The 25031-nt window shown below is 40.0% G+C and overlaps 3 protein-coding genes across 6 annotated transcripts; 1 reads left to right on the top strand and 2 right to left on the bottom strand.

Moving 5' to 3' along the window:
* Positions 1 to 1557: 1557 nt before the first annotated feature.
* Positions 1558 to 16793, bottom strand: LOC5518010. The gene is made up of 17 exons (XM_048720698.1): positions 16661 to 16793; positions 14452 to 14555; positions 13880 to 13969; positions 13535 to 13651; positions 12709 to 12807; positions 12477 to 12526; positions 10778 to 11973; positions 9010 to 9159; positions 8361 to 8505; positions 8107 to 8171; positions 7031 to 7133; positions 6497 to 6624; positions 5929 to 6042; positions 4045 to 4125; positions 3349 to 3489; positions 2830 to 2939; positions 1558 to 1966 (listed from the first exon to the last, which is right to left on the bottom strand). Exons 1-17 carry the CDS (start codon positions 16715 to 16717, stop codon positions 1900 to 1902), a joined length of 2817 nt encoding a protein of 938 aa, XP_048576655.1. The 5' UTR covers positions 16718 to 16793; the 3' UTR covers positions 1558 to 1899.
* A 468-nt stretch (positions 16794 to 17261) lies between these two features.
* LOC5518059 (Bardet-Biedl syndrome 10 protein homolog) lies at positions 17262 to 19766 on the top strand. Of its 2 annotated transcripts, XM_032362556.2 has the most exons (2): positions 17262 to 18075; positions 18285 to 18390. In XM_032362556.2, the coding sequence occupies exons 1-2, from the start codon at positions 17262 to 17264 to the stop codon at positions 18353 to 18355; spliced, it is 885 nt and encodes a 294-aa protein (XP_032218447.2). In that variant the 3' UTR covers positions 18356 to 18390. The 2 variants fall into 2 exon arrangements, with proteins under 2 accessions (XP_032218447.2, XP_001637986.2); XM_001637936.3 differs by having other exon boundaries at positions 17262 to 19766.
* Positions 19513 to 24538, bottom strand: LOC5518060 (plasmolipin). Of its 3 annotated transcripts, XM_048720699.1 has the most exons (6): positions 24383 to 24512; positions 23770 to 23878; positions 21734 to 21875; positions 21153 to 21332; positions 20723 to 20851; positions 19513 to 19679 (listed from the first exon to the last, which is right to left on the bottom strand). In XM_048720699.1, the coding sequence occupies exons 3-6, from the start codon at positions 21869 to 21871 to the stop codon at positions 19608 to 19610; spliced, it is 519 nt and encodes a 172-aa protein (XP_048576656.1). In that variant the 5' UTR covers positions 21872 to 21875; positions 23770 to 23878; positions 24383 to 24512; the 3' UTR covers positions 19513 to 19607. The 3 variants fall into 3 exon arrangements, with proteins under 3 accessions (XP_048576656.1, XP_001638049.1, XP_048576657.1); XM_001637999.3 differs by lacking the exon at positions 23770 to 23878 and having other exon boundaries at positions 24383 to 24538; XM_048720700.1 differs by lacking the exon at positions 23770 to 23878 and having other exon boundaries at positions 20732 to 20851; positions 24383 to 24538.
* Between the last annotated feature and the right edge of the window lie 493 nt (positions 24539 to 25031).

Below are 25031 nucleotides of genomic sequence, written 5' to 3'. Positions count from 1 at the left end.
ACCATCTACATACGGCATGGACATAACGACATACCATCTACATACGGCATGGACATAACGACATACCACCCACATACGGCATGGACATAACGACTTACCATCTACATACGGCATGGACATAACGACATACCATCTACATACGGCATGGACATAACGACATACCATCTACATACGGCATGGACATAACGACATACCATCTACATACGGCATGGACATAACGACATACCATCCACATACGGCATGGACATAACGACATACCATTTACATACGGCATGGACATAACGACATACCATCTACATACGCCATGGACATAACGACATACCATCTACATACGGCATGGACATAACGACATACCATCTACATACGGCATGGACATAACGACATACCATCTACATACGCATGGACATAACGACATACCATCTACATACGGCATGGACATAACGACATACCATCTACATACGGCATGGACATAACGACATACCATCCACATACGGCATGGACATAACGACTTACCATCTACATACGGCATGGACATAACGACATACCATCTACATACGGCATGGACATAACGACATACCATCTACATACGGCATGGACATAACGACATACCATCTACATACGGCATGGACATAACGACATACCATCCACATACGGCATGGACATAACGACATACCATTTACATACGGCATGGACATAACGACATACCATCTACATACGGCATGGACATAACGACATACCATCCACATACGGCATGGACATAACGACATACCATTTACATACGGCATGGACATAACGACATACCATCTACATACGGCATGGACATAACGACATACCATCTACATACGGCATGGACATAACGACATACCATCCACATACGGCATGGACATAACGACTTGTCATCTACATACGGCATGGACATAACGACATACCATCTACATACGGCATGGACATAACGACATACCATCTACATACGGCATGGACATAACGACATACCATCTACATACGGCATGGACATAACGACATACCATCCACATACGGCATGGACATAACGACATACCATTTACATACGGCATGGACATAACGACTTACCATCTACATACGGCATGGACATAACGACAAACCATCTACATACGGCATGGACATAACGACATACCATCCACATACGGCATGGACATAACGACATACCATCTACATACGGCATGGACATAACGACATACCATCTACATACGGCATGGACATAACGACATACCATCTACATACGGCATGGACATAACGACATACCATCCACATACGGCATGGACTTAACGACATACCATCCACATACGGCATGGACATAACGACATCACAATAATAACATGTTTTCTTTCTCTTATGTCGTTATGTCACTACTGTGTACCGCGCTTTATCGTTTGCTGGATGACACTAAAGTCCATGTTAATTTGGGGTCAATGGGCTAGTTCCGAACTGGACAAAAGATTAACGACACATATACTCACGCATGATACGGTCTGCCTTGACTAGGGCGAGTCGTGAAGAATAAATAAATTACAAAAAAAGTAAGCGACTAACTTTTTATTAAAACTATGATGTATCTTGAAGCAAAAAGTTTTACAAATTAGTAAACGCTGGAAACTCGATTGTAAAATGATAAACTAATAATAATAATATCATAATATAATGAAAAAAATCTACGACCTTTAAAAATTCACTTCCTTTGCTTTAAAAAAGGTTTATCTTTCAGGAATAAATCGCTGGTGTCCGATAGTAAAAAGTAAAATTGATTAATAAATAATATTGTTGCTAGCTTTATTACTTATCGAAAGGGGTGCCACCCCTCACAGTCTTTATTTATTACGACTGATTGGATTCCATAATATTTTAGCTATTGCAAATGTTGTATCATGTGCTTTTAACTCTATTCTTTCTTCTTTCGCACTTAGGACAACTCTCCATCTTTAAACACACCCTGGAATAATGAAAAATAAGAAATATGAATTAAATATTACAAGTATGGTACTGAAATGATATAAAGTATGCCATACTCATACCCAAACGGTTAAAATATAAGTTTTTGTAAGAATTCATCTCAACATGTTTAGATTTTCACAGTTCAAACCTACGCAAGAGCGACTTATAAGGAAACTAATATACTCCTTATTTGGAAAAACTGCACGATTGTTGTTATTTTTAAGGTTACAGTACCGCAGGTGCTTCGTAAAATTTACGACTTGTAATCAGAAGAGAAAAACAGTGACTGTGACCATCTTTGGTCAATGGAGAAAGTCTCTGAAAAGAAACTAAGAGCCCTCGGTACCAGTCCCTCAAAACGACAACATTTTCTTCATATGGTGTGAATAGGGTTTCCGCCTGCATATCGCATAGAAAAAATGCCTATGCAAGACAAACTTTTGTAACAGTAGCAGAATTGATTTGGACACACGCAGTATTGCTATATGCCTAGCCATGCTTCTCGTCACGATGTTGCGTGATATTGCATATGTGTCTAGCAGAATGTTATTTATGATGTTGTGTTGTGTGTTGCGTGATGTTGCATCGTGTTGTGTGATGTTGCATCGTGTTGTGTGATGTTGCATGGTGTTGTGTGATGTAACATATCGTGTTGTGTGATGTTGCATGGTGTTGTGTGATGTAACATCGTGTTGTGTGATGTTGCATCGTGTTGTGCAATGATGCATGATCGTGGTACATTAAGGTTTAGCTAAGCAGATTATTCAATTATGCTGCTGCATTTTCTACGGATTATCAGTATGTGCAAATGGGCACAGCACAGTGGAGAAGACAAATGTCGAGACAAAGTCTGCCACTCACTTGTGAAGGACGGCTTTGCATTTCGAACACTGTACAGCATGGGGGTCAAACGCGAATATCACATCGTTTGATTTACAGACCTCGCAGACAAATCCTTTGGCTTGACAAAGCTGTAAATGATGCAGTGAAACCCTGTTAATAAGGAGATTGTTGACCTACCAAACTGTCCTTATACAGTGGAACCCCGTTAATAAGGACATGTTTGGGACCTATAAAACAGTTCTAAAACGAGCTGTATTTAGCGGTTTAGATTTTACACTAAAAAGTTAACTCAAAATTAAGGTAAATAACGTATCATACTTCAAACTTGATGGTTATTTAGAATCCTTTTTTTTTCTAATAGCCCACTTTATGTTTGTTAACGATACGACAGGTGTAGTTGATCGACATTCCAAGTAGCAAAAACGAGAAACTGTAGAGACTGGACATATTGGCGTTGGGCGCTTATTTAGGAGCACGATATCGGGGGGGCGCTGATTGGTTGGTAGAAAGGGCGGGTATTTTTTGGTGATCGCATACCTCACAGTCAGTCTTGATGTGCGTCAAGAAAAGAGAGTGGACCCTGGTGACGAAGGGGAGGAGCGAGCCTCGCTCCACATCAATCAAATCCTGTAACGAGTACTGGTACGAGTTGTCCACAAAGTGCTGGCGATCCTGAAGCTGGGGATAAAACCACTAGAATCATTTTTATTGTTTCTTTTTTCTTTTTGCTGCTGTTTCTGTTGACGCAAACTCTGATTGACCAAAGAAAGTCTGGCAAACAATTTCGCATTAGTATCTAACATTTGAGTGTTTTCCCATCAATGTTGGCGCCGCTTGTAAATGCTTTTTTGTATCATGGTAAGCAGACGAAAAAAACGTTATTCCATTTAGGCGTATCAACTTATTGTGTAGCTGTAAAAACTATTCTATATGAAGCGTCAACTTGCTTTGCAAAGTTACTAACCTAGTCGGTTAAGCACATTCTTATCAAATTGTTGTGTAATATAGTATAGCCTTGTAAGACCCATTCTATATGAAGCGTCAACTTGCTTTGCAAAGTTACTAACCTAGTCGGTTAAGCACATTCTTATCAAATTGTTGTGTAATATAGTATAGCCTTGTAAGACCCATTCTATATGAAGCGTAAACTCGTGGACTAGTCGAATACTGTAAGCCCATTCTATGTGACTTATCAAAATTGTTGTGTAGTATGGCTAGATGGTTTCTACTTACTTGTAGCAGTAGCTTGCTCTCTAGCGCAGCTCGACACGACATAAAGTACTTTTTCATAATCAGGATCTCCTCTCGCAATCGCTGCAGTAAACAATGAAAGAACGCCATTAGATTTTTCGGCATGAATCTATGAAACTAGCTTGTCTAAGATACACTAGAAACACAGCACCTGACAATACGACAGTTTTTTTTATAAAAAAACAGACTCCAAAGTATGTTTATTAACTCTGATTCATCGCCGTTGGCGTTACAACGAAAACAGCATATAGTGTCTACGTTCGCTTACTTTCGCTACATATTTGATTAGCGAAAGAGCCTAAAAACCTATATGAGATATAATTCGTCTCTTAATCATATCTGTCGACTCGCAACCGGCTAATTTGCAACTGTATAAAAAGACTTGGATCTGTTGAGTGTCCAAAGTTCTTGTCATCTTTTTACTTTTGCTCGTTTGGCTCGCACGCGCGTTACGAATGCTTGACACTTTGAAACTCCATCTGGGGTGGCTCATAGTGAGGCAGAGCGGTTCGTATTCACATATGAAGGTACGGTAATACGCAATGCTGCCACAAAAAGTGTATGATTTGTCTGCTCGTATTACCGTACCTAAAGGCCTTCGAGCCACGATTGGAGGTCTTTGTGAAGAATGTCTGACTAACTGGTTTGTGCGGGCTCAGCCGGAGGAGCGCGCATTAGATCCCGGCATTCTGTTCGCTCGTATCAACAATTACTGACGTCACAGAGAAAAAAGTCTCAGCATTTCTTTTTTTGTGTGGAAAGACGACGGAAGAAGAAAAGGCGGAAGAACCCAATCCAAGCGGCGCTGAGCGGAAAATAGGCTCGTAGCCGTGTCTACAACGAGCTTACACTGCCAAGTAAAATAGGCTCCTAGCCGTGTCTAACAACGGGCTTACACTGCAAAGTAAAATAGGCCCGTAGCCGTGTCTAACAAAGGGCTAACACTGCAGAGTAAAATAGGCTCGTAGCCGTGTCTAACAACGGGCTTACACTGCAAAGTAAAATAGGCCCGTAGCCGTGTCTAACAACGGGCTTAACTGCAGAGTAAAATAGGCTCGTAGCCGTGTCTATCAACGGGCTTACACTGCAGAGTAAAATAGGCTCGTAGCCGTGTCTAACAACGGGCTTACACTGCAGAGTAAAATAGGCTCGTAGCCGTGTCTAACAACGGGCTTACACTGCAGAGTAAAATAGGCTCGTAGCCGTGTCTAACAACGGGCTTACACTGCAAAGTAAAATAGGCCCGTAGCCGTGTCTAACAACGGGCTTAACTGCAGAGTAAAATAGGCTCGTAGCCGTGTCTATCAACGGGCTTACACTGCAGAGTAAAATAGGCTCGTAGCCGTGTCTAACAACGGGCTAACACTGCAAAGTAAAATAGGCTCGTAGCCGTGTCTAACAACGGGCTTACACTGCAAAATAAAATAGGCTCGTAGCCATGTCTAACAACGGGCTTACACTGCAGAGTAAAATAGGCTCGTAGCCAACAACGGGCTTACACTGCAAAGTAAAATAGGCTCGAAGCCGTGTCTTACAACTGGCTTACACTGCAAAGTAAAATAGGCTCGTAGCCGTGTCTAACAACGGGCTTACACTGCAAAGTAAAATAGGCTCGTAGCCGTGTCTTACAACGGGCTCACACTTCAGAGTAAAATAGGCTCGTAGCCGTGTCTAACAACGGGCTTACACTTCAGAGTAAAATAGGCTCGTAGCCGTGTCTAACAACGGGCTCACACTGCAGAGTAAAATAGGCTCGTAGCCGTGTCTATCAACGGGCTCACACTCCAGAGTAGGGTAAGGATACAGTGTGGTACCTCGTGGTACCAAAAACGGTGTGATTCTGTAGAATGAGACGAACGAGCATACCTTGATTTCTCGTAGCTCACCGACGAACTTGAAAAGCGCTGGGTTTAGTTGCTCCAAGTTCAACTGCGGCTTGTTCAACATAAGTGCTAGCAGCTGCTTGTTCTGACGAGCGACCTGAAATATTCGTATTATAACATTTGAGCTTATTTGAAGCTCAGGTCTTAGGACCCCTCGCGTGTGTTTGTTACTGACATACTTAGGTTCGTTCTCGTAAACTCAGGCTATAGTTCGAATGTTCAAGAAACCGAAACCAGTATATGGAAAATGAAACAGAAATTGAAACTCGGGTTTATTTGTCTCTTAGTGTCATAGCTCACTTTTTCATTCACAACAAACTTTTTTCCGGGATTGGAATAGTAGGGTAAGAGTATGCCAGTGAATCAAAGAAACCTGTTTAAGGATTAAATCAGGTGGTGAATATTTTGAAGTCTTGAAATTTATCCAGTTAAATGCGTTATAGCGGTAATTGTTGTTGCTCTAGTCAACAAAACCAAACAATCTCTACGGATAAGTTCCCATTTTGCTATTTTTAGTCTTTCTAAAGATTTCCCTGCATCTAGCGCCTTACCTTGTAGTTGGTGAAGTCCCAGTTGTGTATGATTCGCGCTGGTATAAGAACCTGATCATTCCAATGGCATTCCTCGCAGAAGTACTGGCCGCTATAGTCACACAGGCGGGCCTCGGAAAACTCACCCTCTGCAGAAAACAACGGATTAATGGGTGAGACTGATGGGTGACAACACAAATGAATACACTACGGAAGCTCAGTGGCATTGGCCTAGCAATCAAGGAGACGGTTCGGTTTCGCTTCTGCTTTAGTCGCAGCCCGGCGTAAAAGAGCATAGGAGCAGGTCAGCTTTGAAGCTTTCCAAAGATGTTTCGCTCCTAAAAAGAGAACTATATATCTCGCTGGAGTTATCGTCTATAAACATGCCTGAGACCCGTTGAACAATCGTCGATGACAGTGTCTCCATACAAACTCATTATAGTAAACTGCGTGTAGAAGTACGTATTGAGGAGGGGCAGCTTGTTAAGGCATATTTGATTTTTTTATATAAAGTTATCATTCTATATATTCTATTTACTCGCCAAGATGACTTACTGAGGAAAGAAATTCTCTTGCGGCACTCGGCACACTTATACTGCTGGGTTGACAGTCCGGATTCCGGACAGATGGCCAAGATGTACGTGGACGCAAACGACACCTTCAAATAGCGACAGGGTAATAAAAAACAGACATTATGTATGCTTGTGGCTACACATAAGCACATCGCCTCAAATAGGCATGTAACAAATGCGTGTGGCTACACATAAGCACATCGCCTCAAATAGGCATGCAACAAATGCGTGTGGCTACACATAAGCACATCGCCTCAAATAGGCATGCAACAAATGCGTGTGGCTACACATAAGCACATCGCCTCAAATAGGCATGCAACAAATGCGTGTGGCTACACATAAGCACATCGCCTCAAATAGGCATGCAACAAATGCGTGTGGCTGCACATAAGCACATCGCCTCAAATAGGCATGCAACAAATGCGTGTGGCTACACATAAGCACATCGCCTCAAATAGGCATGCAACAAATGCGTGTGGCTACACATAAGCACATCGCCTCAAATAGGCATGCAACAAATGCTTGTGGCTACACATAAGCACATCGCCTCAAATAGGTAAGCAACAAATGCGTGTGGCTGCACAAGAACAATTATCACGGATAGGGACGCAATGCAAGCTCGGTAACATGAAAATACACAACAAAAAGATACAACGCATTCTTGTTGCTACACACAAATAGGCACAACGCATTCCTGTAGCTACGCATAAATACATACTGTAAAAACAAATAGCCACACAATGCGAGCTTGTTCCTAATATGAAAACATCACAACAAATAGACACAAAGCAATCTTGAGGCTACACACAAACACATCACCACATGAATACATCACAACAAATAGGCACGACATAGTCTTGTGGCTCCACACAAACACATCACCACATGAATACATCACAACAAATAGGCACGACACGGTCTTGTGGCTCCACGCGCAATGCGAGCTTGTTGTCAATATGAACACATCACAACAGATCTGCACAACGCCACTTGTGGCTACACCTAAACAAATAACAAAAATAAAAACATGGATACTTATATTAATCCAATATTACTTACCTTTTTGCTGGCACAGGGTCTGCGAATAGTGTGAAGGCACTTTCGATGACTGTGAAACTTACACGCTGGAAAGCAACAGAACAAACTTTATCTTTATTAATGTCCATAAAAGAAAAAAACGCACTGGTATAGATAGATAAAAGGATAAAAGGCGCTAGTGATTAGCGATTGTTCAGTCCTGCCGGGAAATATCAAACTGAGGCTTAGGCGCATCAAACTCGCAAAGCCTCGGTCAACAACCCAAAGGTTCATACCTTGACAAGTGAAAAGAGACTGCCACATGGTCCAGATCCACTTGCCGCAGCGATCACACATGGCACTAGGCCCAGACCCTTGCTCCTTTACAAACACGTGGCCGAGGACCTTCTTAGCATTTGTGTGCTTTTCCTCAGGGTGATCCTAGAAGCCAAGACCAGAAGTTGTATTTTACAGGTCGTATCTATCTTGAAGCGAAAAGAGACTAACGAAGAACCTAGCTCGAACCCTGAAGTTTTTGGAGGTTCAAATTGACAGGATCAATTTAAGAGAATTATATTAGCTGCTTATAGTTTCATATCTTTCAGGAACCAGTAACAAAAAAAATGTTCCTTTCAGTGGGAGAAATATGTAGTCATAAGGTAAACGAAAGATAGTTTTAACCGAAAAGCAAGTGGGAATTGAGGTTATCGGGTTTTGGGTTAAAGTTTCAGTAAAAATGTGTAAGTCTACTGCTTTGACGGCCATTTTCGACTGTGACGAAATCTGAACATCTGTTGCACTGATAAAATGCTTTATGTGTTCTTAGAGATCTTGAAAATTTCTGTGAAAGTATTATTTACAACATTTTAATGATGAAACAAGAACGCGATGCATTCTGGGAGGGCAAGATGGCCCCATAGTCAAGGTGTGTATAGGTCAACTCACCCCAGTCTCCTGGAGCCGAACACGCAGTTGAATCAGTTTCTCCACCAGTTTCTTCTTCTCTGCCGAGTGCTCAGGTGCGGCGCGGATCATGTCCTTACAAGAGTGGATGGCATTCTGGAGCTCCTCGGTGGTGGAGAACCCCATAAAATACTTACAAAATATCAAGAGCTCACGTCAGCAATTTGTCAGCAAGTACAATATGCATCATATGCATCACACACTTCAGCATACGGCAGACATATATGGGATTTTATATATATAAGTGGATTCAAATCTTTATTGCCAACTGTTGTAGTCCCGACTATGTAAATTCTAATGAGTGTTAAAACTCTGATAAAAATTAAGACTTACAACGGTTAAAGATGTAGTACAATGGTTACCTTTTAAAATATACACTAAATTAGAATAAAACCTAAATTATAATTCCTGAAAAAAAAAACAGTACTTGAACAGTGACATCAAGGAGCTTAAAAGAACCTACTACAGTAATCTATCATAGTTGTGTTTGGCTGATTAAACATTTAACAACGGTTAAAGATGTAGTACAATGGTTACCTTTTAAAATATACACTAAATTAGAATAAAACCTAAACTATAATTCCTGAAAAAAAAAACAGTACTTGAACAGTGACATCAAGGAGCTTAAAAGAACCTACTACAGTAATCTATCATAGTTGTGTTTGGCTGATTAAACATGAGTTTCCTTTTAAATGTTCTTAACCCTTTCACTCCTGGGTACTTTTGAGCAAAATTGTAAGAAAAACAGACTGAAAACAGAAACCTCCCCCCTATCTCAAGTCCAACCCTATCAGTTAAGCTAAGCTACCGATGACCCAAGACGGTATGCCTTGAAGTTTCCAACAATGCACTGCGTTGCCTTTTCTTTCTAGCGACGGCACTGCTACAGCCTGTTGCTTACAACAGTTTTGCTTGTAATTTGCTTAAAAATTACAGCTTTTTCACATCTGGAGAGTGCCTTAGGACATCATAAATTCCATTTGGGCATAATTAATGCTGTGATTATGGATGTTTGCACGCTGAGGTTGATTCGATGAGAGAGGAATTTTATAGTGAATGGCTTTATACTCTCCAATGTGGACCATCTTTGCTACCCAACCATATTCAACAATTGTTTTTTAGGCTTTTTCTGGGTTCCTTGGACCTGGACATGTTTTGTTTGGCTTTGAGGCAAAGAGGCTTATGATTATGGGGGAGGAGTTTTCCCGCCTGTCTGTCAAGGTGTTTCCAAGACTCCCATGAAGCAGTACACGCATGTAATTTAACCTAAAGATGGTAAATCGCTTCTAATGGAGGTTTTAGCGTTGATTATTGTGGTTGATGGCTGTAAAATGGGACCTGACAAAGCGCAATAAAGGTATCTATTTGTGACTTGATCTGTGTTTGCTTGTCTGTATTTGTAGTTCGGAATTTTGTGTGGTAAGAAATGTTTCCAGGTTTAAGCATTTGTTTACGAATTGGTCAGAAATCAAGGTTGATATTTTGACAATAGAGTCAATTCTTTTACATTGAGTGCGCTTTTGAAGGTCGTCTATGCTTTGGAGGAATCCATGAGTATCCGGGTCTGGTGATGTTTGGTTTGCAGTTCTGACGTTTTGGAGTTGGGCCTATATTTTACAGGCGCCTCAGGGCGTAGTATTAATGAAAGGGTTAAGAAAAAACATTGAAATTGCTGCAACATTTTAAACTGTCCAGGATGTTCTTTATAGAAAGAAAGAAATAATAATAATCGCTATGGCCGTTGCCTTACCTCAGGTGACGAGAAGTGGTCTTCCTGAATACCCAGCAGTTCATCAAAGATCCCCAAATCGCTAAAACTATCCTCCGTCGTGACACTCATGTCGTCTGTGGCTTTCGAGTCTTTTCTGCTGTCCCCTAAAAAATAACTCGTCACATATTTCCACGATTCAGATGGCAAACTCCCGCCTGCAGAACTCGCTGTTTTGGTCGAGTCTATCGTAGAAGTTCTTCTGGTATTTTCCGTTCTCTGTCCATTACTAAACGAGCCAGAACCGTTAAAACTGCTCATACTGCTAGATCGCGAATGCTGATCGATGTTTTTGTGAATGCCAGGCACAAAGTTGAAGTCCTCGGTCTCTCCGCCACCTGGTAATGAGTTCTCAAGTTCTTTTGTGAAGTCCTCGAACGATACCTCTTTCGGTGTTCCGAACTCTACAATAGCGTGCGAGACTTTGTAGCCTAGTGAATTATCCGTTTGTCGGCATTTTTCTGCTATTTCTGGTGTCGAGAATGAGATATTCTTACTCTCCAAAGTTGCAGATGTGCTGATAATTCCTATTTTATTTTCATTCTTTTCTTTACCTTGAAGTTGTTCTACACCTTCTACACACGCGGAAGACATCACTTTGGCATTTTGATGTGCTGCATCAATGAATTCAATTCTAGTTCTATCATACCCAATATCTTGCTCTAATTTTGTATTATGTGACTGAGAAATATCTCTGGACTTATTTGAATCCTTTTTACTCTCATCCAGTGAATCTAAATCAGGGTCTGGATATGTTTCCATTGAAGTTTTATTTTTTATGTTAACTTCAGAAAGCCTCCCACTCACTGCATCTTTTTCAGGCGAAGTTGTATCCAACAAGACTTTCCCCTCTTCCTCTTCACAATCATCCCCATCTTTCAAGTCCATCGGCTGCCGTTCCTCGGTTTCCATTTTCTCAGAATCACTCCTAGAAATCCCTAGGTATTTTCCGATTGTTGGCAACATGCCTGAGCTATCTTTGTCCCAGCTGTCAGCTATAACAGCCACGCCAACAGACTTTTTCTTCTTTCTTCTCCTCTTGGCTCCGTCCATGTGTCTCGTGAGGCTTCCAGTAGAAGACACAGAGTCGCATTCGGTGTAGCTACTTTCAGGGGTGGTGTGGGGATTGGCACCATTGATATGTACAGGTTTTGCTGGGACGTGTTTAATGGATATTCCTTAAAGAAATTAGAATAATTACTTGTAAAAAAAGAAATCTGTACAGTAAATATAGTTGCTGTCCTATAGCTTCGCCACTCCCTTTGAAAGCTAATTCACACACATGTTAACTTGTCAGGGCGATTTTGCGTACGTTCATTCTGTGTCATGCTACTACGTATTTCTTATGCCAGACACATTGTTTCAATTCACAAACCAAGACTCGGCAAATCAAAGTTTCTAAAAACTCTGAAGAAAAAACGGACCAAGAAATTGGCACGTGGTAAAAACGCCTTAACATGATTTTTTTTTCGATAAAGCGAAAACCCTTTCTCCCCTATCTTTAGTTCCATATAGCTTATCAAGGCCAAAACCTCTGTACGTTCCCAAGGTTCATTCAAAGAGTGATGCTGAACGGTCTTGCTCTTATTGTGTTTATTTTGTATTTACGATTTTTTTATAAATTTGGTACACCTCAAGACCGTTTTAGGCCAGTTTAGGAGGGAAAAGGTTACCACGGTACCTTGTTCACTTGCTTTGGTCTCTGTATCGGCTTCTTGAACAGCTATTGAACTGTTGATAAACCAAAGCTACATCATTAACCAGCGCACCTAGCGCACCTAGACAATAGCGTTAAGCTATAATAGGTTAATTCATTTAAGTATCAAAGATAAATCATTTAATATTATGCTACCACTTTGGGACACTTTAATTTTCTTTTAAAGCTTTTTAATCAAAATAACGGAGACCCTTACATGTTGAAGTCAAGATGTGAAAGGCCATACAATAGAGCAGTCTTAGCTGTCTCCACTTTTTCTAGATCACAGATGAAAGCAGAAGGCTGGTAAAACTCCCTGAGGATGGTTAAGCACACAGTTAGTAAGTCTTATATAAAAAAGTTCTTTCTACAGCAAGCGATAGTTATAGCCAGACCAGTAAAACCGTGAACAGCAGAAAATGGGATATTTATTCCGACCAATCACATGCAAGATTTTCAAACAGTCAACTGGGAACGTGTACAACACTCAGTGTTTGAATTCTCGCTTATAATTCAACTGAAGAAAAAAATATTCCATACATACATCCTGCTAATGATCATACTGTATTTTGTATGATAAGTTTTGATATCTGTAAACTGTTGTGATCAACCTCAGAGTGGAAAGAGAAATAAGATAATAGAGAACACAAGCAAAATGTTTACCGATGAAAGCCGAAAGTCTTGCTCCAGTCCAATGAAAGGAGATGTATGCTCTTATACACATAAAACCTGCTAGTGCTACAATTAGCATTAAAAACAACAAATCCTCTATTTGCGGTTGATGTTCGTCATCCAGAGACATCTTTGGTTAAGTTCCCTAATACAGGCGCCACGGAGGGGGAGGGGCTGGGGGGGTGTGGCCCCACCACTTTTTGCGTCAGAAACAACTCAAATATTATGATTTCTTCTTTTTTGTTTTTCAATGTGACCTTTATGTCAGCCCCCCACTTTTCAACATGTTCTGTGGTCCTTGTAATATGAAACTGGTCATACCTAAACTATTGTATACAAAATACACAAAAAATCCTATTCTAATCACATACCTCTGCAACATCTCATCTTGTTTTATGATGTTTAAGTAGCTTCCAAGTGAGTTCTCCTGTACTGAGTGTTTCAACCAGATCTGACATCTTTGTTGATCACTATGTAAGTCCTTACGGCTGCAGCAGAAAATAAACGAACAATTAAAGCAAGCTATACAGGACACATTAGTAGAGCAGGAGGGACGCGGTCAAGGTGGTTTAACCCCGCCCCCACTCTGGCTGCTAGAGGAGTGTTACATGCCAAAATTACTTGCAGAATATTCCTCATTCTGCATTAATCTATCCATCCATATGGATTAAGGCATCCATAATCAAGATTAAATACTGTAAGAAATAAACACCAACCTTGAAATATCCTGGATAACCTCTTTGTATGTGATTCGTGATACTAGAGGCCAGTAGGTGACCTTGGAGCCAGATGCCCAACCAAGAATCCTACCAAAAGAATGATTTTTACATGCAAATACTTACTATAGTGATCAGTCCCCATATTTTGTAAAAGCAATCTTATATATCATCACATTGCTTTAACTTAAAAAATGACCAATTTTTAATGAATATGTAGAATAGTTCAAGCACAGCAAGTAAATACCACAGGAGGGGACCATAAAAGACCACAAGGCAATTTGGGTGTGGACAAAAGCAATTTTTAATCCTAAGAGATAGCACTACAGTTAGTTATTGACAAAAAAAGCTAAAAGTATAAACTATTTAGTTGATTTATAATCCATTATAAAATTTCAGATGTTTCGGACCACCTTAGCTTGCATTTGCATAAGACCCCCTAAACGGTAGCAGAATCAACAGACTTTTTTGATACCCCATAAGGGATAGCAGTTGGTAGAACTTTTTACCCTAAGATATCGGGTACGATAATCACCCCTGTCTACTTTCTTGGAAACCCCCCATTCACATACCCTTCTTTCAAACCATGGCTCAAGATGTCATCCACACTTTTGCACAATTCAGACCCAGCGAGGCAGTCGCCAATGACATCATTTCCATTCCATTCCTCCTGGACCTTAACATTGACAAGAGAGAAAGCTAATATCTGAGGGTAGGGATTTAACAAAGGGCAAAATCTTGGGAGCTAATAACAAATTACAAATAAGATCTTAAGCAAAATAAATCTGCTTGGATCATGGTAAAAGTAAATATAATCACCAATAAATATGGGTCAATTATAATTTCCAAGTTATCAAAAATTATTAAATTATTAAAATCTTTTGGCAGGTATTCAAAAAGCAGCCATCTAATGGGGCTTTCCATGCTCTTTCATTTACTGGCCCGCATGTTTGGGTTTACCAATACTAAGCTCACAGAAAGTACTGACATCATTATTTTAGCCGAGCCTCTGCGGAGCCCTATAGTAATAGAAAAGTGGTATAGCTAGACAATAAAGTTTCCGTGGTCACGATGGTATACCTGTGGATTTTTCCCGTGTTTGTTGTTTGCGCCTTGCTCTCTGATTGGTCGAAAATTGAATGGTGCCAAAGTGGTGGATGCGCGTAAAGACACTGGAAAATTTTTCGCTTAAAAGCTACGCAGTTTACTAAAACACCACCGAAAAAAACATGGATACGAACATGGAAAATTGAAAGAATTGCAAAGATGGAGGTAAGATCTTTTTTTTCAATTTTGTATTTTTATTTTCCTGTTATAAAATTTCTAGAATCATAATTTAGAAATTGCTACTTATTTGGTTTGAAGTCGGTGAGAGACCCAGTGAACAACAACATGGCTCTTCAAAGAGGCGAGTTTCAGAAACTAGACAATAAACAAAGTGCCAAAGAATGCAAGAACGACGGCAGGGTATGACAGAAGACGAGGAGAGATGCAAAGGAAAGGCAGTGCCAACACCGATTGTGTATGACAAAAGAAGAGAGAAGAAATGCGAATGAAAGGGAACGCCATCAACAAGTCAGAACGTCAGCAGCTTATTACAGAAGAGGAGAGGAGGGATGCGAATAAAAGACGGCGCCAACACCGATTGTGTATGAAAGAAGAGCAAAGAGAGGGAGAAATGCAGAAAGACAGAGAGAAAATGGAAGAAGAAGATTGACAATCTTCCCAGCGCTACAAATAGTTCAGGTAAGGTTGATGCTTGATAGACTACTTAAGGATTAGCAATGTTGGATTTTGTGTTTATTTTGGAAAGTACAGTCGCGAAAACTAGAAACGATGAATTGATACCTTTGAGGGATTCATTGGCTGAAATGTGCACATAGCAATATTTGTCGTTATTTTGATCTTAGAGGCTAAAAATGCTAAAACCTCCATTAGAAGTGAGTCACCATCTTGAGGCTTAATTACATGCCTACACTGCATCATGGGAGTCTTGGAAACACCTTGACAGAGAGGCGGGAAAACTCCTCCCCAAAATCATAACAGTTTTTTTATAAGTCTCTTTGCCCCAAAGCCAAACAAAACATTCCCAGGTCCAAGGAACCCAGAATAAGCCTGAAAACAATTGTTGAATAATGTTTGGTAGCAAAGATGGTCCACATTGGAGAGTATGAGGCCATTCACTAGAAAATTCCTTTTCACTCGGTGAAACAAGGTCAAACAAGGAATCACCCCATTGAATCAACCTTAGCGTGCAAACATCCATAAGCACAGCATTAATTATGCCCAATTGGACTTTATGATGTCCTAAGGCACTCTCCAGATGTGAAAAAGCTGTAATTTTTAAGCAAATTACAAGCAAACTGTTGTAAGCAACAGGCTGTAGCAGTGCTGTCGCTAGAAAGAAAAGGCACCGCAGTGCATTGTTGGAAACTTCAAGGCATACCGCTTGGGTCAGCGGTAGCTTATCTCAACTGATAGTGTTGGACTTGAGATAGGGGGGGAGGTTTCTGTTTTTAGTCTATTTTTCTTACAATTTTTCTCAAAAGTACACAGGAGTGAAAGTTTTAAAGTACAATTGTGAATCAAGGTGACACATGACACAGGGTTAACATGATCGTCTCTGTGTATAGTGTACTGTGTGTACTGTTTCTGTACTAATAAGAAGTACTACACATAACTATGATTTCAACATTTTAGAATGTATGAAATTCAATGCAGTGCATCCAAAACATTTAAGCTTATTGATTGGAGATTTCTGAAAAATTGAATTTTAAATACCTTATGTACTGCGGTGCAAAGTTTTTCCAGGAGATCTTCGCAGACAGATTCTTGCATTTCACGCGGTAGTCACGAGAAATCTCAACGATGACGAACTTCAAAACATGGATCCTATTTCATTTTTCACCCCCTCACCAAGCCATTCGCTTTCTCTTTTTCTTCTCGAGCCAGCATGCAAATCTGTCCTTCTTTTCAGAGGACTCAACCTTTTGCTTTCTAGTAAGAATTCTATTCAAAGATTCTCTATTGGTCTATTGTTCTTATGTCAAGCGAAGTAGAAGTTTGAACTCATCACAAAGTGCCGGAGGTTAAAAGGTTGCCATTAAACGCAGGTGTGGAGCTGCAACTTTTGGATGTATTTCAGTATGAACTAGAAATTTTCCTCCTCGTATAAGCAACAAATTCTTAGAAACCCTAAAAAGATTTTTGCGCCATTTTCAAAACAATTCCGCCATGTTGACATACATCCGGGAGATTGACTACATCCGCAATTAGTGCTATACTTCAAGTAGAACATTCTATTGAGAATCTTTGAATAGACGCCGTTCAACTAAAACCATGAAGTATCTGCCCATTCAAACCGCCGACTCATACCTTCAAAATGGCGGCTGCCGCACTTCAAACTTGCCAAAATTTTGAACGCATTTTAAAAAAAAGTTTTGGCCCGAATGGACTTGACGTTATGCTAAGATCTTCTTCTGGGAATATTCTCATTACAAACAGCGGCTCCATGATTTTAGAGTCGTTAACTATGGCGAACCCGGCGGGAAGAATGATTGCAGAAGCGGCACGAAGTCTGTCCGGCAGAACCGGTTCTGGTGCAAGCTACTTCATTATAATTCTTGCTGAAATCTTCAGAGAAATAGCTAATATAACAGGGATAACAAAAGAAAAAACACTCAAAGAACTGAGCGCTAAGACTCAGATCGAACTCTTCTCATTTTCACAAGCGTTCAACAAGATAGAATCTGAACGTTTTGACGATTTATTTTTGCGTGCCTTTGATAACCTTGAAGTTCGTGTAGATTTGAGTGAAGACAATTGTGAACTAGTACGAAAAAAACTAAAAGCGGTCATTAACACATGCCTTAATGGAAAATTTCCGAAACAACAAAGGGATAACTTAGCTACGCTGTTGGCTGATTTTTTGCATCTCTCTTGCAGCGCTCACAGTCAATTGTATCAATTTGTCTTGGATTCTATAGATGCCTTCTCTGAAATTTGCCTTGAGTGCATTGGTGCACCACAAGATTTTTCTCATGTTGTCGAGGGCGTCATGATTCCTCAACAGATGTCTACAAAAACTAAGGGATTTGGCATGCGCAACTTCCCCAATGGCTTCAAATTCATTGCTTTGACGTTTGCACTAGATGAGTGCACACCTGAGACTCCAACCACACTAAGAATAACCAAAGGTAATTTGTTTGATACAACTTTAAACTGGAAGAGAACGAACACCTTGAAGATTTTACAATACCTGAAGATGCAAGAAATTCAGTTGATCATCACAAGCAAGGTCATGTCCGATATGGTTATTCATTTGTGTAACCAACTCAATATTGCTGTTATTCACTCCATTCCTATAGAAACCATTAGTTATATTTGCAATGTTTTATCTATACAGCCTTTGCAAGATTTAAATCTGGACAAGCCAACATTACCAGATATTTTCCAGGGAAGTGCAAAGTCTTGTAGTCCAAAAATTATTGGAAACCAGAAATACTCTCACCTAGTTCTTGGCGTCAGTGAAGTCTCAGCTCATCAGATAATGTTATGTGGACCAGCTGAGGGTCTATGTAGACAGTATTACCTTGCTTTATTGGATGCACTTAAGGCTATTAAGATGACTTTTAGTACAGATAGGCGGGCATTATTGCTTTTACCAGGTTGTGGTTTAGTTGAAGTTGCCCTCGCTAGTGACTTGCAGCATTTGTCCAAGATGATAACAAATACAGAGCTGGCCCTAGCTTGCCAAATACTTGGAAAGTCACTCCTACAAATCCCTAGAACTCTGTATCAAAATTCCTTTGCAGGTAAGCAGGGGCTACAACAATTTTTAACACAATTGCAAATAATGGAAACTTCATGGAGGAATAGTAATCTGTCTGAAGGCATTGATGGGAGAACAGGGCTGCCCATCAACCCATTCGTTCATGAAATTCTTGAGCCTTTGCTGGCAAAGAAAGATACACTACATTGTGTGTTCCAATGTGTGACACAGGTCTTGAGGATCAATCAGGTACTTGGAGTCGCTTGTCGACCAAAGGAAACAGTAGATGAATCTGATGACTAATATTGCCTTATTGATGATAATATTTCCTATTTTCCCATTTTGGCTGGTTTTCTTGTGGGCATAAAGTACAGATGTAAAACTGTATTTACTGTTCTATGCAGTATGTTACTACTACTCTCCTCTACAGACCCCTCCAGGTTTAAGAAAATCCAAAACCTAAATAAAAATATAGTTAAGGGAGCCCTCTGTAGTAAGCAAACAAGGTATATTAGGGGAAAGGTGATAATAATCATAACAGAATAAAGGTTAGATTTGAGAGTTCAAATTATTATAGCAGCAATCATGCCAATTTAATACTGGCAGGCCGATGGAAACCTTAACTGAAATTTCCAAGACATGTCATTGCATTTAGGAAGACTTGACTTAAGCTCCTTACTGAAATAATTTGTGCACATTGCAATGCAAGAAGGCGCACTGGACAGCTGAATGGCTGATCCCAGTAACAAAAAACTCTTTTCAAACCAGGATGTAGAAGGCTCCAAGCTAGGTGCTTCTTTTGCTCTTTGGTTTTGACTGAAGCTTGGAGCCTCTTGTATCCAGGGCAGCATTATTCCCATCATTTTTTATGGATATAACTGGACTTTATTATTACTTAATTTGACTCTTACAAAAAATTTAAAGGTTAAGTTCCGCCTTGGCAGCTCGTATTTGCACTCATCCTCTAATCACAAGAAAATGTATGACGGCATCCCCAATAAAAGCGAAGCAGGAAAAAAATCCAAACGCCTGAAAAAAGAAATAATTTTGTTAGCCTAAATCACAGGGATTTGTTAATGCTATGTAGTTAAGGCCCATTAAAACTGGAGAAAATAATTTCAATATTTATTTATTTATTTGGCGGTGCCACACACCACCTCACTACAAGAAGCCGATCAATCCAAAAGCATAAAATGCAATTCTATCACAAAGACATTCGAAGTATAGAAGCAGCTATACTTAAGCTTTACCCTCAGTGTATTGAAAACTGCAGTATGATGATTATTTTGTCTATGGAATGGAAAGAAAGCTGGGCCGACTTTATCCAGAATTGCAGCAATGAATTACACTGGATTTAAATTACATGGGGTCTTATTCGGACTGCTACATAGAGTGGTTTTCAAAATCCAGTGCAACAAAATTTAATTGTTAAGGTGTAATAGTTAAGCCAGAACAAAAGAGAACAAAGACAACAGTGTATTAGTACTAAATAAACTAGATAGTACTTCAAAGTTTTTTTGAAAACCACTCTAAGTCGCACTGCTACCACTCAGCTTACATGGATGAAGAAGTGTTAGTCTATACGAGCGGAACCGCTAGTTTAAGAAAACATTTGGGGGAGGGGCACCGCCACGCCCTTATTGGTCATTTCGCTTTTTTTTTTAGAAATATTAGGGGACACGTGCCCCACCCCCTACTACGGCCATGATTGAAGGTGGACTCTGCCTTCTTCTTCAGCGGTTCTTTACAGGTTGGTTAGCTAGGTTTTTGCGAGACAGGGCCAGTATCGTGCCCAGGATTGGGGGAGCATAGAATTTGAAGATTCCTTTATAAGAAATGACCGACTTCTTTGGCGGCCAAGGAAAAATAGGGTGCGCGCTGTGTTCGCGCCTGAGGACCGCCATTTAACGTAGTAAACCTAGCCACACGCAAATGTACAGAGCCAGAATAAAAGAATCCCTTTTGACCTGACATGAGTTAGCACCCCGGCCCTCTTGCTTAAGAAGCGCAGCCCGTACCACTGAGCTGTCGCTCCACTCTATAGCTACTGAAGAGATTAAAATGAATCTTACCACGCCCACTTTGATCCGCGCAGGGACTTCTATTTTCACGATTAAGTCCTCAAGGTTACCGATATCTCGGGCGAGAAGTGAAGAGGAGATGATGATGAGAATGAACCAAATGACTGCGTTAATCAGCACCTGAACACAAATAGGACACATGGAATTGGTTTTCTTTCAGGTGGGGATAATGATATTAACGATATGATGATATGATAAAGATGGATATATCTTTGAAACCTGGTTTCAAAGATATATCGATCATGATGGTAATTATTTTTATTGTTGTGATTGCATTGGCACGGATACAATGATAATGACGATAATGATGACACTGATGTCAGGTTAAGCACTGTTTTGTCCCTTGTTGGAAAATTCCCATATATATGCACTGACTGTATATATAGTCTTCTAAATACGCGTTATTGAGATACGCTCTTACCGTGAGATTCCAGTTGATTTGCGGCACTTTGTCCACAAGACAAAAGAGGTACAATATAATTATGATGATGCATAGGATCCACGGGAACACAGTGGTGAACATGAAGAAGTCATAGTTCCTGAGTAAATTGTTGAAAGGGGTTCCAGATGACGTGCACGCGAATGCCAACAGCAGCAGTACCTGAGGTGAATAGAGTCACGTTAACAGTTGTGCGCCTTGATTACGCCTGGAGTTTTCCTTGAGCCATGCTAAGAGTGGATACTCTGCTTATCTTTTGATATACCAAGCAGATGGCCATTAATGCGATTCATGTGTAATTCTTCTAGCTATTTTTTATCACTTATGGCGATTATTGAGTGAACATGGCCCACGGAAAACTCATGATGTGGAGCCCGTTAAACTACTGATTATAAAGTAAACACAAAACACGCCGAGATTTGAAAAGAGATAACTGTCAATGGAACATAACGGAAAGGGGGGAGAAAAAAAGAGGAAGGGCTCTCTGTCGCAAACTATCCTCACCCCTCTTGGCACAGGCTCCCTGTGTCCTATTCTGAACTCTCTTTGAAAAATGTACTCACAATTTCAACGAATTTCAGGACTCCCTGGAACGACTTCAGATATCCCACGTTGATGGTGACTGCACCCTGTGAGCGCTTGTTCTCTTGCTTCTCATTATTTGGAATATCCTCTGGCTGCACCGGGTCCTCTTCATTCATATTGCTTTAAGAGTCATATCAACAAAACAATCAGCATCGTCTTGTCCTATACTGACGGGTAGCCTGTGTTGTGCCCGTATGTCCTGCTGACTATAACCCCGTTGTCATACATCGTATCATAGCCGTAGCAGGCAACGTTAGATAAAAGGGGGTAGGGGGCACAATACAAAAACATTAAGAAAATATTGGGGGACACAGCCACGCCCCTACTGGTCATTTACTTATGATTTTATAAAAATATTGGGGGTCACGTGCCCCAGTGCCCCATTCCCTGCTACGGCCCTTGCAAAAAAGTTGAATTTCGCTATTCTTAGATAATAAACAAGCTTCTAAAGATCTGTCACTACCGGTCAGTGACCCGATATCTAGCTGAGCTATCACTGTCCCTTCTCTATTTTCATGTTTTGTATTGCCCTTGTATTTATTGTAATTTTATTTAAAAATTTTCATACTCATAAAGATTGAAAATAAAAACGGTTAGATATCGAGCAGAAGCTTCTTTTAGGGGCACGGTTTTGAAATGATCTCTCTTCTTTGGAAAAAGCGGGCATGTGTGTGTATCAAAATTGATTTCAAGGTCCCCTCACCCTTACCAAGCTTTGTCAAAGATACTCAAGAATCGAGCATGAAAAACTGGTCAGGAGAATGAGTTTCACCACATGAAACACTGGAAACAATTCTTCAACATCGTCAAAACAAAAACTGTCGTGCGATGCGCGCAAAGCAGGCTGGTCACATTAAAAATATGATACCGGCATCCCTCACGCGCCTAGTTTGTCCTTCATTGATTAAAACTGCTGTCTCCGCTCGGTCGCTTCAGTCGACCTCGCTGCGATAGCACAGAAAGACTATGTTCTTGTGTTCTTAGTGACCGGGAGAAGGTGAGCCTGTACCCAGGCGTTATAGTTATCGTTATTATTATTGTTATTGTTGTAGCTGTTGTTGTTTTTGTTTTTGTGTGTTTATTTTTATACCATCATATCATTAACAATTTTTAGAAACAAATATGTATGTATATTTTTAGAAAAAATATGTATATATGTTCAAACATATATATTTTATGTAGATTTTATATTTACTTCATATTTCTTAATTGGTTATGAACGTGATGAACGTTTCTGAATTTGAATAAAATCATAGACCATGATCGCCATAGCCTAAACATAACACGTATCATTAAGATTATCTTTTTCTAATAACTGTAAGGGTGCCACCACCATCATCATTTCCATCAAAGATATACAATATTACAGTCAGCCTTGTTAGACTACAAGGTAGAATTCGAGATCAAATCTTTCAAGGGGTGTGACAGTGATTGAGGTGTACATAACTGTTATGAAGGAATTGTTAATCTATGCAAAAGTCGTTTCCGACACGTCAGATATTTACTTCCACTTTCCATTCGACATTTCACTTATTTGCTTTACGTGGATCTCTTCATTGTTTGACTAAGCATGCGTAGTTACTGTTTAGCGAAACAGGTTTTATATTTGCCAGGCTTAAAATAACAGTTTAACGATTACCTTTATCCTTAATCTTACAGCTGTTACATTACTTAATTTTGCATATAACTATAGTCAAACCCTTTTATACTGCTCTTGCTATTTTTATCGAAGGAATTTATTCTAAGTCATTTATTATTTCATCGTTGATTTTCTTTCCAAAGTCAACACCCGATCTTCTATTCTTACATCATCCTTAAAACCAGTTTGACCAGTTTATTAATGAGATTAGTACAAATTGAGCAGCATAGTAACTAGCTTTAGGATTGTACTGTAACTGTTGCGAGGACACTACACGGCACTGCTCTAGGTTGGTTTAGTCAGGACTCTCTAAAGTTGGCTTCGTCAACTTTTCGGGAAAGAGATGTTCCTTCACTACCTTCCTAAAGTACTTACCTTCTTACAGCCGCTAGCCAGTGGTAGCTCTACCATTTGTAAACACTCAAGCCGTGCAATAAAGAATAAAGAAGACGGCCAACCCTTGCTCAGCGTGTACGATCCCCGGCTACCCCAATACCATAAAAGAACCACAAAAACCTCGTAACATAACCATCAGTTATTGTTAGAAGGAATAAGTCAAACTGTGCGATCAAATCAAAAATAATCTGATAATAGTAATGTTTAAATTAGATTTTTCATTCTTTAAAATCTTAAATAGAACACTCATATGTTATAGCATAAATGATGTGGTCTGGTGACACATGAGGGTCGAGCATTTACTTTACGTTGCAGTCTATGTTTTCACTTTATTCAGCTTAGTCGCTTCAAATATTTCAATTGGCTGTACACATTAACACCAGGTTAGGATCGTATTTCCAAAATATCAAGTCCTTTATGCGAAAATGTCGCTTTTTGCCAGGTCACAATATTATACGTGATTTTTGGGTTATGGTAGTTTTACTATTATATTCTGAATAAAATAAGCCTAACTCAATTAAAAGTTTCCTTAAGTAAAATCAGTAAGCGACTGTCCAACCCTCCCTTCGTCAGGCGTCTATGAAAAGCCTACCTTTTTAGTTTTCAAAGCTTTACTCTCTGCAGGCCTTATCTCTCTTATCAATGGCAATAACAAAGTAATTTATTCCTAAATCAAAGGGCGTTGCGAGACGTCTTGACAGTCTTAACGGTATTGGTTGATTTTTTTATTCATGTTTCCTAGTAGCCATATATCGTCTTGATGATCACTCATGCAAACATGCAGTTATGTTAATCAATCTTATGACCGCAAAACAAGCTACATCTCTCAGACAAATATTTCCATAATATTCGGATTCTGACTGGCGGCAGGAGCGAGCTTACCCGCCACAGGAATCCCGGTAATGATGCCGGTGACTGGGCTAGCTACGTTGTTTGGCTATAAACAATGCCCAGATATGTCACAGGGGAGTGTAGTCCCCCTTCAGGGGGACTACAAGAAATATTTCAAGTGAAATATTAGGCAAATTACCATGCCTATATACCCTCTTTCAGGTGCTACGCCCGAGAAATTGAATTTTGTGCGTACACTGTTATATATGGGGTCTAATAAAGATGTCCCTAGTACTAATCAGCTAATCAGGAATCATGTTCTCCTGGGGTCGGTTCCTAGTAGCTCTGTTTAGGAGTTATCGGTAGATAAATTTATCTATCTGACTTTTAAAGAACCGGCCCCTGGTTAC

This window comes from Nematostella vectensis, chromosome 13 (genome assembly GCF_932526225.1).
Source record: "Nematostella vectensis chromosome 13, jaNemVect1.1, whole genome shotgun sequence".
NCBI lineage: Eukaryota > Metazoa > Cnidaria > Anthozoa > Actiniaria > Edwardsiidae > Nematostella > Nematostella vectensis.
The sequence above is the reverse complement of the archived record's forward strand: the minus strand, read 5'-3'. Positions and strand labels throughout refer to the sequence as shown.